A 17036-nucleotide genomic window follows, 5' to 3' on the forward strand; every position below is an offset into this window, starting at 1 on the left:
TGATGACACACAGCAACAGCTATCACTAGTGCATTGGTTTTGGCATACTGAAGTTTACCAATATAACAGCAAAAACATAAAAATGTTTTGCAATATTTTAAGGAATACTGGAGATCAGTGGTGGACAGTTAAGACCTTGAAGACCAATTCCAGCTTTCAAAATGGCTGTGTCCAGCCATCTAGCAGACCAACTAAATCAGGTGTTTTCAGGGGAAAGGATTTAGCTCTGTTTTCAGTCTGGCATGATTCCCTACATCAGCTGTAGCAAAGGGCAAGAATGCCTGTATTGGCCTGGCCCTCAGCACACCTGACTGAGGGTAACAGCAGCCCCTGAGCATACAGCTTGGCTGCTGCTCTTGTCAATGTTGGTTCAGATATTCAAAGGGTGCTTCCTCTGCAAACTGGAACATGAGGGGCTGGGTTCGACTGTTGTTTTGTCTGATAACTGCACGGGCAACAGAATACCACATAGTAATTGTCCAAAATGAACAAAAATCAAATGTTTAATTTACTACTTTTCTTTAAAGCTATTCAAATATATAAATTAGTACATTTGACAGCAGTCAACAACAGAAAAATGGCTGTTGTTGTCACTCTGTCTGTAAACATAGCTTCATGATTGCAATTGATCTGTGCTAGCTAAGGACTGTGATATGTCCCAGAAGTGTAGGAGGCTAGAAAGTGGCTTGTCAGCAGCGCATAAAAAATTGAAAGACTTAAATGGAAAATAATACTCAGATTGTTCAGAGATAGCAAGATGTAAAGTCAGCTGATTCTTAGTAGCAGTACAACATAAGCCTTTGTATTTTGTTCAAATTTATGTCAGTTATTCTGTTGGTACATCCTTTTCTTTAGACTGGTGGAGAGACAAAGTTATACCTTTAAAAATTGCTTGTTTGTGTTCAGTTTAGTGTTAATGTGACGCAGATTAGGCCGCGGCTAAGTTGTAAGATGGCATCATACCTTGGAGAAAGACTTTCTTTGGTGCACATGCACAGCTGACACAGTTTGAGAGCCAAGTAAGTTCTGCCGGGCTCCTCTCTGCTCAACCAGACTTGGAGGAGCAGGCAGCTGCTGCAGGTCTTCATAACTGTGCTCCTTCTCCCTTCCTCTCCCTCCACTTGATGCTCGAGGAGAAGGGTTACACAAAGGAACTCCTTCCCTTGCTCATATAACAGAACAGGAAATGAAGCCACTTTGGGCTGCTGGGTCCTTCTTGCGCCCCACTTCTAAGTGAAGAGTTGGTCTGCCTGAAGGGTGAAGAGCAACTGCTTTGACCTCAGCAATGAGAGCAATGAAGACAGTCCATCCAAGTGCTGTTCTCATGGATAGGCTGGCCTGCTCTAGGCACTGAGAAGGAAACCATTCAAGCCCTGGCCAAAATCCTGTCACTCATGAGGAATTTGCAAGAGTTGGTAATGCTATATATGTTGTTTCCTGCTGTTGTTTAAGAACTGAAACTGCTTGACTAGAGAGGAACATTGGAACATGTTTTTCCTAGGCAGTCTGAAATACTTTAAGGAAAGAATACCACGTGACATGAGTTGCAGAAGTGAGATTGTCAGACTTCAGCAAAGCATCCAAACACCACCACTTCAGCAACCTTGGAACCGTTTTATACATTTTAAAGAAGTAGAAGTTTGCTGACAAATTTCTCTATACCTTGCAATTTTACCATATAAGAACTAATCCACTGCAAAACTACTTGGACTTCTATTTAAAAAGAACATAATATTTGTGTGAAGTTATGTGCAATCATTTATATGTTTAATGGGAATTGGTGCACATACACTAGCAAGATTGCTGTTTTTAAAGTCCATAATTTGTATTGTGGCTTTAACCCTGAAGTCAAGACTGCAGATGCAGATAAATCTTGTCCAATTTCTCGCAGATATCAATGTAATCCATTCACATAGGTCTGACTGCAGCACTGGTTCCTCCATTTTCTTCGCATGCAACTGGTTTTACATGAAGTGTTATAATGAGAATGTAAAAGCTTGGGTGCAGCCCAGATGGCCTCATGAAGAGTTTCTTACTCTGAAGAATATTTTTAATACAAGGAACTGATGGGACTGTGAATTCCAAATAGCTCAAATTATATATATATATGGAAATCAGTACTTTTCAATTACAATACTAGTCACAGAAAAGGTGATTCTTTTTGGATGAGATGAAGTTGCCTTAAGAAAACACCCTAGCAATTTAAAAAAAAAAAAAAAAAAAAACAAACCAAAAACCCAAAACCCAAACAAACAAAAAACCACACAAAAAAAGAGAAAGAAAAAAGGAGTCCGTTTTCTCCAAATCTGTTATATTGTCTATAGATATTAAGACTGCCAGAACATCAAATTATCAAGTAATGTCTCTAAATTGGGGATATCTGCTACACAAATGATGGTTATGCATCTGATTTTCAAATCAATTTAAAATAATCAATTTTAATTAAGATTTAGGGTGAATTCATAACCTAATCTTCTTTAAATTTGTTTCATGTATTCTAAAAAGATGCTTGTATTTATTGTTGTTCAGTAATGCATTTCTTTCTTTTCAAGGATTACAACAGGTTTAATTTAATCCATATTATTCTATTGTAACTGACAATGTATTTGTCACAAATATTTATGGCACTTGTGTCAGAAATCTTCATTAGTACATATTAATATGTATATACACTCCTAAAATAATAATAAAGAAACAATAGTAAATAAGCAATAGACAAAGTCAAAGATTAAAAGTAACCTCCCTGTGAGCATGAAGCTTTGCTTCTCAGTTACGTAGGCTGGAATACAAAAGAAGGTTGTGAAAACTCAGAGACACTTCGGTTTTGCAATCAATACCGCTGTGTTTGTCAACTGTTTGTTCCACCTCCCATAGCTGTTGGTAAGCAGCTACTGATAAGAACAGCTCAGTTTGTCATGAGATGAAAGAAACAATTTTTTGGTAGCAGAGAGTCCTAAGCTAAAAAGAATTCCAGTAATCCAGAAGCAGTAATTAAGCTCTCCACAGATATGTTCAGTATTTCTAAGATGATCTTTTAATGTGGATTGTGTAAAATAGAGGGATGTACAGATCAGTCAGCGAAATATGACAATTCCTGACAAGAACAAATTTCTTTCTGTATCTTTTAAACGACCAGGAAAACATATGATAGTTCCAAGACAGAATGCTGGAAAACAGATCTCCCCTCCTTATAATAGGTTGTATATCTTACGTTGGTATTAAATAGTTACCTCTGATGATAAGCAGCATCTAGCATGAAGGGGCTCTAGCAAAGGTCTAACTTCCAGGTCCTTCAAGGGTGACAATGATGAAATAGTTCAAGCTTCTGGATTTTTTTTTTTTGCCTAAAACAAATCAGTTCCTACTATTCAGTGTTTCTAATGCATAGGCTTAAGATTTGAAAACAAAGTAGCTGTCCAGTAACACCTCATACACAATAGCTTGTAAAAATAAACACAGGTTAGCCTTGGGTAAAGTTAATTATTTTCAAGCAAGCTTTAAGACAAAAGCGAATTGTCCGTTTTTCTAACAATGTTTTGCACCTGTCTCAAAGCCCAGTTTTTCTTTAAGCTTCATGATTCCAAGTACTGGGAAAACAGGTTTGCTGACTATTTAAAGTGAGAGGCAGAGAGAGAATATATAGGAAGACCATACCAAATACATGGGAGCATCTGGCTAAATGACATCACACTACTTCTTTATCTAGGTAAGCATTTGTTAGTGCTCATGCGGCACTAATAGTATTATTTTTGCACTTGTTTTGTGAGGCAGTAAACAATCTGAAGAAAAGCAAAATAGCAAATAAGGCAACCGCTTAAAATAAACCTCCTCGTGGTGCTCTATGAGTTTCTATATATGCTTAAAAAAAGATAGTTTATATAATCAGATAAGGAAAATAAGGAAGTGTGACAATGGGTCAGTAACCAAATGTGATTTTTTACAGATATTTTTTCAATGAAATATTTAATCTCTCCTCTTTCATGGGAGGTTGCACAAGTTACGCACGGAGCTGTGCATTTCCGTAAATGCATTTTCTTGCTTCCTACGAGAAAGGCGCTGAAGGAGAGTAAGGCAATCAAAATGCTGTGTTAGGTTTGAGAGGAATCCGAAATGATGTGGACAAAACTGCACCGATGACCCTGGAGCGAGGGGCTGGGCCCAGGGAACGCGGGATCTCGTCGTCTTTCTAAACAGACAGGCCCTGCGTGTAAACAGCGCGGCTGCCGCGCCGGCTGCCCAGCCGGCTGCCGCGTTAGCTGCGCGCAGCGCGGCGGCTGTAAAACCAGCGCACGAACGGTAACGTCGCAGAGAGCGAAGGAGGACGGGGAGCCGGGGCGCTGGAACAGCCGCATTTCGCAGGCCACGGGCACAGCCGATTACCGGGGATTATCGAACCAAAATGGCTGCTGCGCCGTCCCGCCGCCCTCGGCCGGCCGCGCGCCCCGCGGCGCCGGGGAGACGGCACCTGTCACGTCACCCCGCGCCCCGTCCCGCTGAGCTGCCGCCACCGGCTTCCTCCCTGCCAGAGGAAACCCCCAAGACATGGGTTTAGTCGCCAGGTAGCTCAAAACCAGTGAGTCGTTCTACGTTCGAGTGTCAGATTGCGTCAGCGCCTCGGAAAATTTCATGTCGCAGGTTAATACGCGTTGCTGGCCCGTCGTCCCGGGCACCGCTGCTGCCCGCAAACAGGAAGTGCCGCCGCGCTGCCTGCTCCTGACGGGCGGCCACTCGCGGGGCGCTCCGGAGGCCGCTTGGGACCGGCAGGCGCGCCGCCCTCCGCGCGCCGCGTCAGCACCGTGGCTTTGGGGAGACCGTGCGGGACCGGGGGACGGCCGCGCCGAGGGGCAGCGGGGCGCGGGGGCCGCCGCTGTAAGAGCCTGCGCTCCGCGCCTCCTGCCGCCGGGGAGGGGACGGGGCCTTTCTGCGCGCGCCCGGCTCCCCCGTGTGGGCGAAGGGTTCGCGGGGCCTGCGCGGGGCCTGCGCGGGGCGGCCGCGGGACGGGCGTGGGCGAAGGGATGGGACGTTTCCGTGTCAGGAAGAACCGGGTACGCGGCGGGAAATGTGAGGGTTTCCTTAATTATTTTTAGAGCCAGAGCAGCCCCAGAGCGCCCCGTTACAGAGACAGGGTTCGCTTTGATCATCAGAGCGAGAAACGTCGCTTCGTAAAAGGCGTCCGGCTGCTCTGAGCGCTAAGGCTCTAGAGGCTGTCTTCCACGGGACGGAGGAGAAGCGGTCGTAGAAAGTGTAAAGTAGGAAGTGAGAGAACGAGTTAGGGGCGCTAAGAACAGGAGGGAATTGCAGCTCTGAAAAGATGGTTATCTGGTGGCTTCAGGTGTCTGCCAACACTAATGGAGTATTCTTCCGCTAGATCTCACCACCCCCAGCTGTCTGAATTAAAAGTTAGAGGAAACAGTCCGTGGCTGAAAAAAGTTAAAATCAGTAATGCTTATGAGGCTATAACAAATAGAAAAGGTAAGTATTCCGTATTGATAGGGAAGGATGCAAGCAGTGAGAGTCTAAAAGAGAAAAAATGGAAACTTGTAGAAGTAATGTGTAGCTATGTAGACTGGAGCACTAAGCCACTACAAGCTATTAAACATAATTAGACCTCATTAAAATTTCCCTGAAAGCCTGAGGTTGTAAGGAGCCTGAAGGGACCCTGGTGGAGGCAGCACCATGTAGCCATACTGCTCAGATGGGACTGGTGAAATGAATCCGTAAAAAACTGAGCAACCATCATGGAAGTGGTGGTTGGACAGTAGGTTTGCAAGTGGGCAGGGATCAGGGGAGTAGAATTGGGGGGGAGGTGCTGTGTGTGTATTTGTCTTTGTTTGGGGTTTTTTTGGTTGGTTTGTTTATGATGCCCGGCCCTGTTGCTGCTCCAGAACAAAATAGTGCCCTTTAGGAGAGTTAGGTACAGATGAACATTCGTTCCCCGTCAGGGAAACAGGCCGGAAACAAATCGGCGATAGCTTTCAAAGTGTGTTCATAGAGTGGAACGAAACCGAACATAAGAAAATTATGGAGTGAACATGTTTCCATAGTGTCATGTTGGTAAGTACCAGAAAATACTAGCATCTTTAAAATCTCAGTAGAAATCTGTGGAATAAGAAGACAGAGAGAGAGCTGTTATTACAGTTTCGGGTTTTTTATTTTGCCTGGGTACTAGGAACTGGCCCTTACGGTGGTTTTTGTTGATGCCACTAGCTTGACTTTCAAATTTAGGTGAGCAAATGTAATAAAAGAATCTCTTCTCATGTAGTGCAGCACACTTGCCTGGCAGTGGATTGCGAAAGTTAAAAACAGCAGATCGCAACAGTTTTCTTTGGTAGTAAAAAATTTTATATTTTTTATATTTGCTATTCATCAGCCAGTAAAACTTCTTCTGATCTCTTTCTTCAAAGCAATTTTAATACAAAAATTAACAGTAGCTTCTTCCCTCTGCAGTGTCTGTGTAGAGCTGGCTGCTCTAATATTTATAATTAGCAATGTCATCTCTGAGGGATGAGTGGTCAAATTTGTGTTTGGATGCATCAATCTCTTGGTCTTTCCATTAAATTTTAATACTACTTATTTTCACTTGTGTCTGTTGTCCTGGAGTGGTATTCTGTTGATGTCAGAGAAGGTAACATTATAGTTTCATCAACCTACTAACCATCACAAGTAAGTTTCAGATGAATATTTAAATCTTATTTGTCAAAGTGATTCAACGACTTTTAATGTCAGGTTAAGTCTGTTACTGTTTTTTACAGAAAATCTGCAAATCGTAAGGTAACTCCCAATCAAAAATTCTGCTGTTCTAAAGTTACCCTTAGTTATCTCTAGGTGCACCTACAGATATACTACAAAGGTACTGTTCAGATTCCTAAGACATTATGTCTGGAGTGAGAGTAAAGGTATCAAAATAACACACATATTTGTGTCAAAAAAATGATGGCTTAGTAGGCTGAAGAGTTTTGTTGACCTTTAATGGGTCAAATGGTATTTACATATGTTTGGGCAACATTTATAAATAATACTAGAATTTCTTCCATAATCAAAATCATACAGAAGAATAGTAACATTCGAAATGGACTTTCCAGTGTTTTAATGGAAAATAAGTAGTAATAATAATAATAAATATTATTATTATGACATAATATATGATTATATATTATTGTTATTATAATAATTATTATTGTTATGATAATAGTAATAATCTATCTGAAAAGTTTGATCTCTGTGTATCTTGGTCTCAGTAGAGCTCCCTTGAAAACTGAAGAGTGGGTTTTCCTTTTGCAGTATGAACTGCAAATGGAATGTAAAATATTCCTAAAATATTCCATTTATGTGTGTGCTAGATACAGCATTTGGATTTTAAAGCATTTCAAACACATTTTTCACAAATGCAAGAAGCAAGACAGGTAAAATAAAAGGCAGTAGAGAATCATTACGCACATGAATTAAACGGACTATTTAGGGAGTGCATAGGTTCAGACGAAGCAAAAAGTGTTGGCTCTGAGAATCAGTTTGCTCTGGAATTTTTCTGCGTAACTTTCCGATGAGATACATAGCAGATGGTTTAGCACATAGCAAAAAAATGGAATGTCCAAATAACAAATGATAGTTCCTACTATCTTTACACAAGGAATTGAGTCTGGTGTTTTACTGAGCGTACCAAAATATCCAGGACTACAAAAACTGCCAATCTGTGTGCGTACAAGTAGAAGTCGAAGATACTCGCTTTTCTCCTTAGGAGGACAATTTTTGAAAAAAATACTTGAATAATAAGACTGCCACTAAAACCACTTGGCTTTGTAACTTGCTTATAAATGCTTCTTAGTATAGAAGTAACAGTCTGATATATTTAGCAAACAGTATGTCAGATGATGTGTCTTTGAACTAAAACCAGCTGTCTCCAATAAAGAAACAGAAGAAACACAGGCAAGTTCCTATGGGGCAGTTCACTGGGAGGTAGACTTGACGTAATTTATTTCCTATACTCAGGAAATAACTCTATCAATAGCTCCTGTTGTGAAATGGTTTTGATGTCTGAGAGTTGGTTTCTAATACCACATCACATGAGCAAGTCAGATGTAATCTCAGACATTGTCAGATAGAAAAAAAGAATCAATTATGCGATAGTGGCTGCTTGCTTGAAAAAAAAAAAGTGGTCTTGTCAGTATTCTTTCTGTAGAAGGCTCGATATGCTAGAAACTATCTGCAATTATATATGGGTTTTCAGATACCGAACCAAAGCAGAGAACTGTGAATGTCAGGTTATCATTCCAAATTAATAAATCTCTCTTATTTTAAGCCAAATAAGCGTAATAAACAAACACACGATAAACTACATAATTTTAAGATTTAAAGGTACAAAACAATGCATCTAGATTTATAGCTGCTGTGAGTGACCAGATAAGCAAAATAATATATGTCTACATTTCTAGCATGGTTACACTGGTGAAGTCATTTCTTGACATCCATGGCATATATAAGCATCAGAGGTATTTCTCATGAATCACAATTGTGATTTTTCTGAATTCTGTGCATTGAAAATTCTCTCAGCCATTAAACTGCATTACAATTTTGGGCCATTTGCATAGACCATACCTTCCTGATAAAAACAGTGGCCATGCTGCAAGGTCCAAATTTTACTTCGAAGCTTCATCCATAATGTACCAAGTTACGATCTTTTTCTTAGTACACTGTGTGTGTCTTCACAGTATGGCTGTCATTGGGTTTTGTATAATTTGATTTGCAGTGAAGTAGTTGGTGGATTCGTGGTGAAGTGTCCAAAGTGTAACTAGATCAGCTAGAGCAAGGTTCTGTGTCCTATATTGCTTACTTTGTGACCAAGACCCTATTTCCAAGAAAGGATTACTTCTGAGCAGCTTGGGTGAGAGAGCCAATGTATTCAAAATGGCCGTTGCTGTTTGTTTAGTGAGTATGGCTCAAACCTGTATATTTCACCATTTGGATCCAACCCATCTTAAGAAATATATTGGCATTTTTAATGTAAACTGTTTGAGGGAAGGGTCATCATAAAAGTTTTCAAGCTTAACATTTAAGTTCGGAGCAGTAGATGGAATGTTTAGAAGGCATACATGACTTCTTAGGACACGGCAGTGTGATACTATTTTAATTTACCTTACAAAATATCTGTTAGTCATTTTCTTTAAGGTGCATTTTGATTCCACAATTTGAAAGAAAAGGGTCTTTAATATAAATGACATTTTTTTTACTGTAGTGATTGGTTAGTGCCAGTAGGACAACTATTTCTTCATGATTTGAGGTCAGAAATGGGCACTAGTAGTTGAAAACACTACTCAGAGATGGGAAAAAAGGAACAAACCTCATTATATGGTTCAGATCTGAATTTGGACGAAATAAAAAAATCATCTGGTTAAGCCAGAGATTTTCTCCAGATAGGTACTGTCAAATTAATCCATTTTTTCAGTCTATTTTTCATTCATATTTTGCATCTTTTATCTCAACTAAATAAACCAGTATATCCGTACAGTAACAGCGTGGCTAATCTAAACATTTTTTTGTCAGTGTTAAACCTCATTTTTATAAATTGGCAGTTATTTAATGGTATTTACTGTTGTGATTAAATATTATTTGGTAAAAATTAAGAACCCGCTATCAAATTATAAAGTGTGAACACTATAAATTATAAGTGAAGAAAAAATGTTCTATTACTCTCTACTTGTTTTTCTCATTGAATTTATAAATTCAGTTAATTAAAAATCTTCAGTCATTTTAAAGTAAGTGTAAACTATCTAATAAAATTTAATCACTATTTTAAAAAAATACTGTTTATGTAAATAGAGTTGTATGTACTCTGCTATTGTTTACAAAACTGTGTTGCTTGTGCCTTCATTTATAAAGCCTTATCCTGTAACTCAAACTTCACTGCATGGGATATCTGATCCCTGTTTTAAATATCAGCTTAACAGCAGGATCAAATGCAGTTGTGTTGTAAAATCATTGTCTGACAAACAGCCCCAGAAAACAAAGTCCTCAGTATCTGCAGAACCACAGCAATGCAGGCTTTCCCATAATGTTTACCAAATACGGCAACTGCATGCTGGCAGCTGTGGTCCCCAGTGAAAGGTATGGGGCGGGCAACAGAACCATGCGGGGACAGAATTTTACTCATTCTTAAAATTTAGAAGTTAAAAATATCTATAAAATAAATATAGAACTATAAACTTGATCTGTAACTGAAATGGATGAAAAACGTCTTTAAAATATATTTACTTTTTTTTTTTTCTTGTAGATGACAGTCATGTCCCAGTCAAAGGATCTCAAGGACGACTTCCACAGCGACACTGTACTTTCCATTTTGAATGAACAGCGCATTCGGGGTATTTTATGTGATGTCACCATAATTGTGGAAGATACCAAATTTAAAGCCCATAGCAATGTGCTTGCAGCTTCAAGTCTTTACTTCAAAAACATTTTTTGGAGTCGTACTATCTGTATTTCAGGTCATGTACTAGAGTTAGATGATCTCAAAGCTGAAGTGTTTACAGAAATACTGAATTACATCTACAGTTCCACGGTAGTTGTTAAGAGGCAGGAGACTGTAACAGACCTTGCAGCTGCAGGGAAAAAACTGGGAATATCATTTCTGGAAGATCTTACAGATGTTAATTTTTCAAGTTCCCCCTGCCCCTATGCATACTGTGTTAATGAAAAAGGGACTGTCAAAGAGGAAAAACACGAAAAGAGACATGAAGACTCCGCTGTGACGAATGGACCACGAATTACAAATGCATTCTCAATTTTTGAAACAGAAAACAGTTTGTTTTCTCCACTTGATTTGAGGGCAAGCTTTAAAAAGGTGTCTGAGACAATACAAGCTCCCAACATCAGCCTTGACAGAAGCGATGTTTGCAAAGATGCTGAGCCAGCCAGTACACTGGCTGAACACTCCTATGCAGTTTCTTCCGGGGGAGATACCTTGCAAGGAACACCTTTTCTTGAACAGGACAGCAGTCCTTCATACAAGATGGGTGAAGACCACTATGAAAATCTCCAAGCCACACCACTCATTCAGCCGGGAAAACAAGCATGTAGTGCTCCTAAGACAGCCTTTAAGCCCCAGGGTACTAGTTTGGCTGTAGCAAAAGTACCGGCCTCAACAGTAACCACTACAGAAGCCCAACATGAAGCAGTGACTGATCAGACAATTATTTCCTTTCCAAAACCTCAAAATAAAGCAGGAGATTTGCATTTATCCAGAGAAGAGGAAAACAATTCTGCTAATGTCTCTGGATCCGTGGCAACTGTCGTTCCACCTGTTTACAATTGTAACTGTTGTGCAAAATCGTTCAATGATAGGGCATTACTCAGTACTCACCTTCAGCTCCATTCAGAGCATCAGGAAACTTTCATGTGCAAATACTGCAGCAAACAATTTGCAAATCTGAATATACTAGAAAGTCATGAACAAGTCTGCATGAGATCAAGTAGCTTATCAGTTCACAATGGAAATGAACAAAATTTTGCAGATAACTATACTGCTACGGACGGAAGGAATGGAAGTTCATATGCAAACACAGAGCCTCTATTGCCTGAAAACAGCATCACTGATTATTCTAATGCAAACTGCACTTTACCAGATACAGATCATTTGGTTAAAGTTGTTGATGGGCAGATATTATATACTTGCATCGTTTGCAAGCGTAGTTATGTAACGTTGTCTAGCCTTCGAAGACATGCAAATGTGCATTCATGGAGAAGAACATATCCTTGTCACTACTGCAATAAAGTATTCGCATTAGCTGAGTATCGCACCAGACATGAGATCTGGCACACTGGAGAAAGACGATATCAGTGCATTTTCTGTCTGGAGACTTTTATGACTTACTATATACTAAAAAACCATCAGAAGTCTTTCCATGCAATTGACCATCGTCTCTCGGTAAATAAAAAGACAGCCAATGGAGGCTTAAAACCAAGCATGTACCCATACAAACTTTATCGACTTTTACCTATGAAATGCAGGCGACTACCTTACAAGTCCTACCGAAATTCTTCATATGAAAATGTTCAAACAAGTAGCCAGGTTAACGAAACTGCTTCTACTAACTGTTTCATTCCAAGTTCTCTTAGCTCTGAGCTACCAGCACTGAATTTTCAAAGTAATATAATAGCAAACAACAGAACTCTTGCCCTGGATACTACGTCTTCATGTAATGATACAGCACCTTCCACAAATACTCAGAATTCTTCCTCTTGGGGAGTAGGTATCTTAAATTCTGACCTGCAAAGGGACTTTTTCACAGCTGAAAAAAGAGTTTCCACTGCTGCAGATGACTCTGTTCCTCAGGAGTGTGATTCCTCAGTTGTGTCTTTAACTAATGTGAATGAAAATTCAACCTCTGTCATCAGTTACAGCAGTTCTGCACCCTCTGTTATAATGCATAGTAGCAGAGTTTCATCAGTAATAATGCACAGTAAAACAGTCACTTCTGTAGAAAACAATAAGACAGAATCTTCAAATAATCTACCTAGTCAGCCTGTAACTGATGATTGTAAATATGGTTCAGATAATTATGGGAAGTGCATTACAAAGTCAAAAACTATTAAGGAGAAAAAGAAAACAGTGCTGTACAACAGAGCAGAAGCAAGTGAGGATACGCAGCACATCACAGGATCTGGAGGTTCATCTAGTAAAACAACAAATAGTTTGCAAGAATCGAGTAAAACTGAAACGTATATTGCAAAGCCTGCCTTACCTGGGACATCTACTGACAGCAATGTTGCACCTCTTTGTCAAATAACAGTAAAAATTGGTAATGAGGCTATTGTAAAAAGACACATATTAGGATCTAAGCTGTTTTGTAAAAGGGGCCGAAAATCTAAACATGAGTCCAAACAGGACAATCTAATGGAGGAATCAGAAATGGAGAGAAAAGAAAGAAGCCCGTCCAGGCTCTATAGCTCAGAATGCCTGGAGCTGACAGAAATGTGTGATGATGTAAGTGACCATGACTCCAGTGATAAACCCTGGAGACCCTACTATAATTACAAACCAAAAAAGAAATCCAAACAGCTAAGAAAAATGAAAAAGACCAAATGGAGGAAAAAGCATGGAAGCAAGAACACCATTATGGAAAGCCACAACACATGCAGTCGAGAGTATGCGCTCAGGAATGCTCCTGAGGAAAAGGCGGTCAGTCAAGAAGAGAACACCGAAATGCCTAGTCTTCAGTGTGAGCTCTGTGAAAGAGATCAGTCTTCCACTGCAGAAATTCAAGAACACGTACACTGGCATGTAGCTACTTCAAAGCCTTACATTTGTGAATTATGCCAAAAACAATTTCAAAGTCCATCCACTTTAAAAATGCATATGAGGTGTCACACTGGGGAAAAGCCCTACACTTGCAAAACCTGTGGTAAATGTTTCTCAATTCCTGGAAATCTGCAGAAACACGAACGTATTCACCTGGGTGTCAAAGACTTTGTCTGCCAATACTGTAATAAGGCATTCACTTTAAATGAAACACTCAAAATACATGAAAGAATTCATACTGGAGAAAAACGCTACCACTGTCAGTTCTGCTTTCAGAGCTTCTTATATCTTTCGACCAAAAAGAACCATGAGCAAAGGCATGTACGTGAGCATAATGGAGAAGGATACGCTTGCTTTCAGTGCCCCAAAATTTGCAAGACAGCAGCTGCTCTGGGAATGCACCAGAAGAAACATCTGTTCAAAAGTCCAGGTCCACAAGATAGAAGAGAACAGTTTTGTAATGAAAGCACTAAACTTTTGGAAAATCCGCATTTTCTTGGCTCAGAAGGAAGTGAAGTAAAAAATATACAAAATGTAACTCCAGAAGTTATACTCTGAGTGACAGTTGTGCAAAGGAGAAGAAAAATCCCAAACTATATATTGGAGAAAATACAGATGCATTGAATGGGGAAACATCTCCAGTCAAATTAGATCATTTACTAAGATCAAATTTCTTTATGTAAACATGCATCACTATATGAAAAAGAAGGAAAAATAACACAGAAAAGAAAACCTAGTATTTGCAATAATACAAAATGTGAAAGACCCAAAATACTTTCGCCACAATAGACTTCTAACAGAGAGAGAGAAAAGGGGGGGGGGGGGGGGAAGACCAACCAAAACCCTTCTACTTAGCATTACAGGAAACTAGTCACTGAACTGTCTTACAGTGCTGTTTTTCAGACAGAATTGTTCTAAGCAAAACATTTATGTAGGTTCACAGTTGACTCTCTAGAAGGAATTTTTGCTGCAGAATCTGTATATTGCATTTTTTAACAAAAAGTAATGTGTTTATAAACAAAATAATTGTAATCTAGTGTATTCTAAAGTGAAGGTGGGAAGTGTGTCATGAACTTGGGTATGCTGAAGTACAGTTGAGTTCTGGTGTGCTTTTCTGTAACTCAACATTTACAAAACATATTCAGGAGTTTAAACCTCTTTTCCTTTCCATATTCAGTTTTGTAGTTACCATAATAACCGTTAAGTCTGAGTGCTTGTGTGGAAAGTATTCCAGATTTATGATATCTCTGAGACATTTAATAAAGATTCAGTGGAACTCACAATAGCTAGTCTTCCAAACTGCATAAATCCCAATGTCAATGGCCTGGTAGAGCTAGTCAGGTGTATTTGTCTAAAGAAAATTGTTCTCATGAAACAGGCTAGCTTAAAGAATTCCTGTGTATAAACGTCCACCTCCTGGTGGGTCTGCAACTCCTGTCTTTTAGAAGTACCATTTTTCTCAGCAGCAGAAGAGGAGGTTCAGACAGAATCTTCCTCCTCATCCTGGAATAATGCCTGGACAACAATGACAGAACAACTCCCCATAAATACATTGATTTTGGGAGGAGTAGGTAAATACTCAGATTCTTGCTTCCATATATATCCTGGAGGCAATCCCTATGTATAATCAGGGGTAAGGCAAGTTTGTGGGGTTCCCTGTCATCCCCATGCCTTAAATACAACATCTAACCTTCATATGTCCCTTCTTAGCTATTCTCCCAACCATGGCAGCATCTGGCCCCAGGCAAGCTCTGTCGCAGCGTCCCTTGGCCCAGCACTGTGGGCCCATAGCAGAGAGGTGCCTGGAACAGGTTGCTGAAGAAGTGCTGGCCTCATCCTGCCACACCGAAGGGTTACGGTGAGCCTTATGGCTTCAGTTGACTAAGAATCATGAGAATAGGTTTCTGAAAGACCTCACCAAAATATTACAATTAATATTATTTTGTGAAAATGTGATTAACTGAGATCATGAGATTTTTAAAAAGTCACAGAGAGTGTATGTCTACAAGTTGCATTTTATGTAGAGCTCTGTTGTACTGTATCTGCATTTCAATTAGTCATGTATGTTCATCTCCGTGAAGTGTTGAAAAAATGAAGTCAGGACAAAGGTTAGTGATCCTCAACTTCATTCTATGTGCAAATATGGTACACAGTTTGTTTACTTCGTCTTCTTGATTATTTTAAAAGAAACTATATCTTGGGTACAATAAAACTACAATTGAAATGATAATACAGTATTGATTGAAGTAATAATATAGTCCACTTACTTATTCTATCATTGGTGAATGCCGTGAACCCCTTGAGAAATTTTGAGTTCGTGGCAGCTTTGGTTCCATTTAAATAAGGATAATAGAGGAATAATCACAGGAAAGTACGATGATGTTTCAAAGAAAGTACACAAAGATATCTTCTGAGTGGACTTGTGTGATGATAATTATAGACCAAAGCAAATAAGGTAGAATATTTATAAATATAAAGATAATTTTACAAATATTTTATATAACTGTATAGTTCATAAGAAAAATATTGATAGCTTGTGTTAGGTTTGGGGGGGTTTGTATATTTTGATAAAAACACGATGACTTTGTAACTGTATATTCTCTACAGTTTATAGCAAAGCAGTTTTAAGATGGCAATGTCATGTTTATAGTTCAATTGTGGCACTTTTACTACAAGTAACACGTTGCAGTAATAAGTCAAGTATTAATGACCAAATTAGATTTAAAGTAAGTGTAAGAGAAGGTAAATACTATATGTTGTCAAAGACTGTAATTTGCTACATAATCGCATCTGTATTTTTGTTCAGAAGAAAATATTAAATGCAGATGTTAAGGATTGATAGAGTCTAATTTTATTTTTAGAAAGAGTGATTATAACTGTTTTTGCTTAATTAAAATAACATCTTCCTATTTTTCTGTAAGTCTCTCCATTTTTTAAATTATCTTAATACTTACATAATCTATAAGATCCAGAGATACGTATCTTCTAATAGTTACTTCGTTAGAAGATGAAGCAACACAGTTACCAAACGTTCCCTTCGTTAAGATCAAAACAGTGAATTGAGAACACACCAGAGCTCAAGGAAAGCGATGGTATCTCCTGGCATCGTACCATTAAGGGTGAACACAATGCTTAGGTGAACAGAATCTACCTGCTCAGTATCTTAGAGGACTTGGAAGGCAGGTGAACTGCATTTAATACTTTGCAACAGCTTAAACATCTTTTTGTGAGGATTCTGAAACTTTAAAAATTCTTTTATTTTCAATTCTGTTAGTAACCTTGGAGTACAGATTGTGTATTTTACACACGGTACTTCAAATCTTTTGGGATTACTGTCAAGAAATGTAGCTCAGAATGCAAATACCTAATAGCATAAGGAAATACGAAGATACATAGAAAGTAGGTTACGCATATTCAAAGTACTTCCCCCTTCAGCTAGGTGTCACTAGTCTGTAACTCGCATTAGGAATTAAATTTAAGCTAAATTACGCAGGTTATTTTAGGATGGTCCTCAGGAAAGATGTATAACTAAACAAAATATTTAGGAGTTTGCTACATAAAACAAATAATTTTTTCTCTTTTTCAAATGCTAATTAAAACCACAAGTGGATCATCCTAAAGTTTATGCATCTAAACAAAATGTTAGCCAATCCTCATTTATGACATACCCCAAATTAGAACAAATACACTGAATTATATTGCCATCTTCTGTGAAACAAGATAACATGACACAGCTAGACTACAGGCA

The 17036-nt window shown here is 39.0% G+C and overlaps 1 protein-coding gene across 2 annotated transcripts; it reads left to right on the forward strand.

Annotated features, from left to right (window-relative positions):
- The first annotated feature begins 4544 nt into the window (after window positions 1-4544).
- On the forward strand, window positions 4545-14095 carry ZBTB38 (zinc finger and BTB domain containing 38). Of its 2 annotated transcripts, none has more exons than XM_086468224.1 (2): window positions 4545-4573; window positions 10265-14095. In XM_086468224.1, the coding sequence occupies exon 2, from the start codon at window positions 10265-10267 to the stop codon at window positions 13844-13846; it is 3582 nt and encodes a 1193-aa protein (XP_086324350.1). In that variant the 5' UTR covers window positions 4545-4573; the 3' UTR covers window positions 13847-14095. The 2 variants fall into 2 exon arrangements, with proteins under 2 accessions (XP_086324350.1, XP_086324351.1); XM_086468225.1 differs by lacking the exon at window positions 4545-4573 and adding an exon at window positions 6614-6625.
- Window positions 14096-17036: the final 2941 nt, after the last annotated feature.

Source organism: Leptosomus discolor, chromosome 7 (genome assembly GCF_034619465.1).
Source record: "Leptosomus discolor isolate bLepDis1 chromosome 7, bLepDis1.hap2, whole genome shotgun sequence".
Taxonomy (NCBI): domain Eukaryota; kingdom Metazoa; phylum Chordata; class Aves; order Leptosomiformes; family Leptosomidae; genus Leptosomus; species Leptosomus discolor.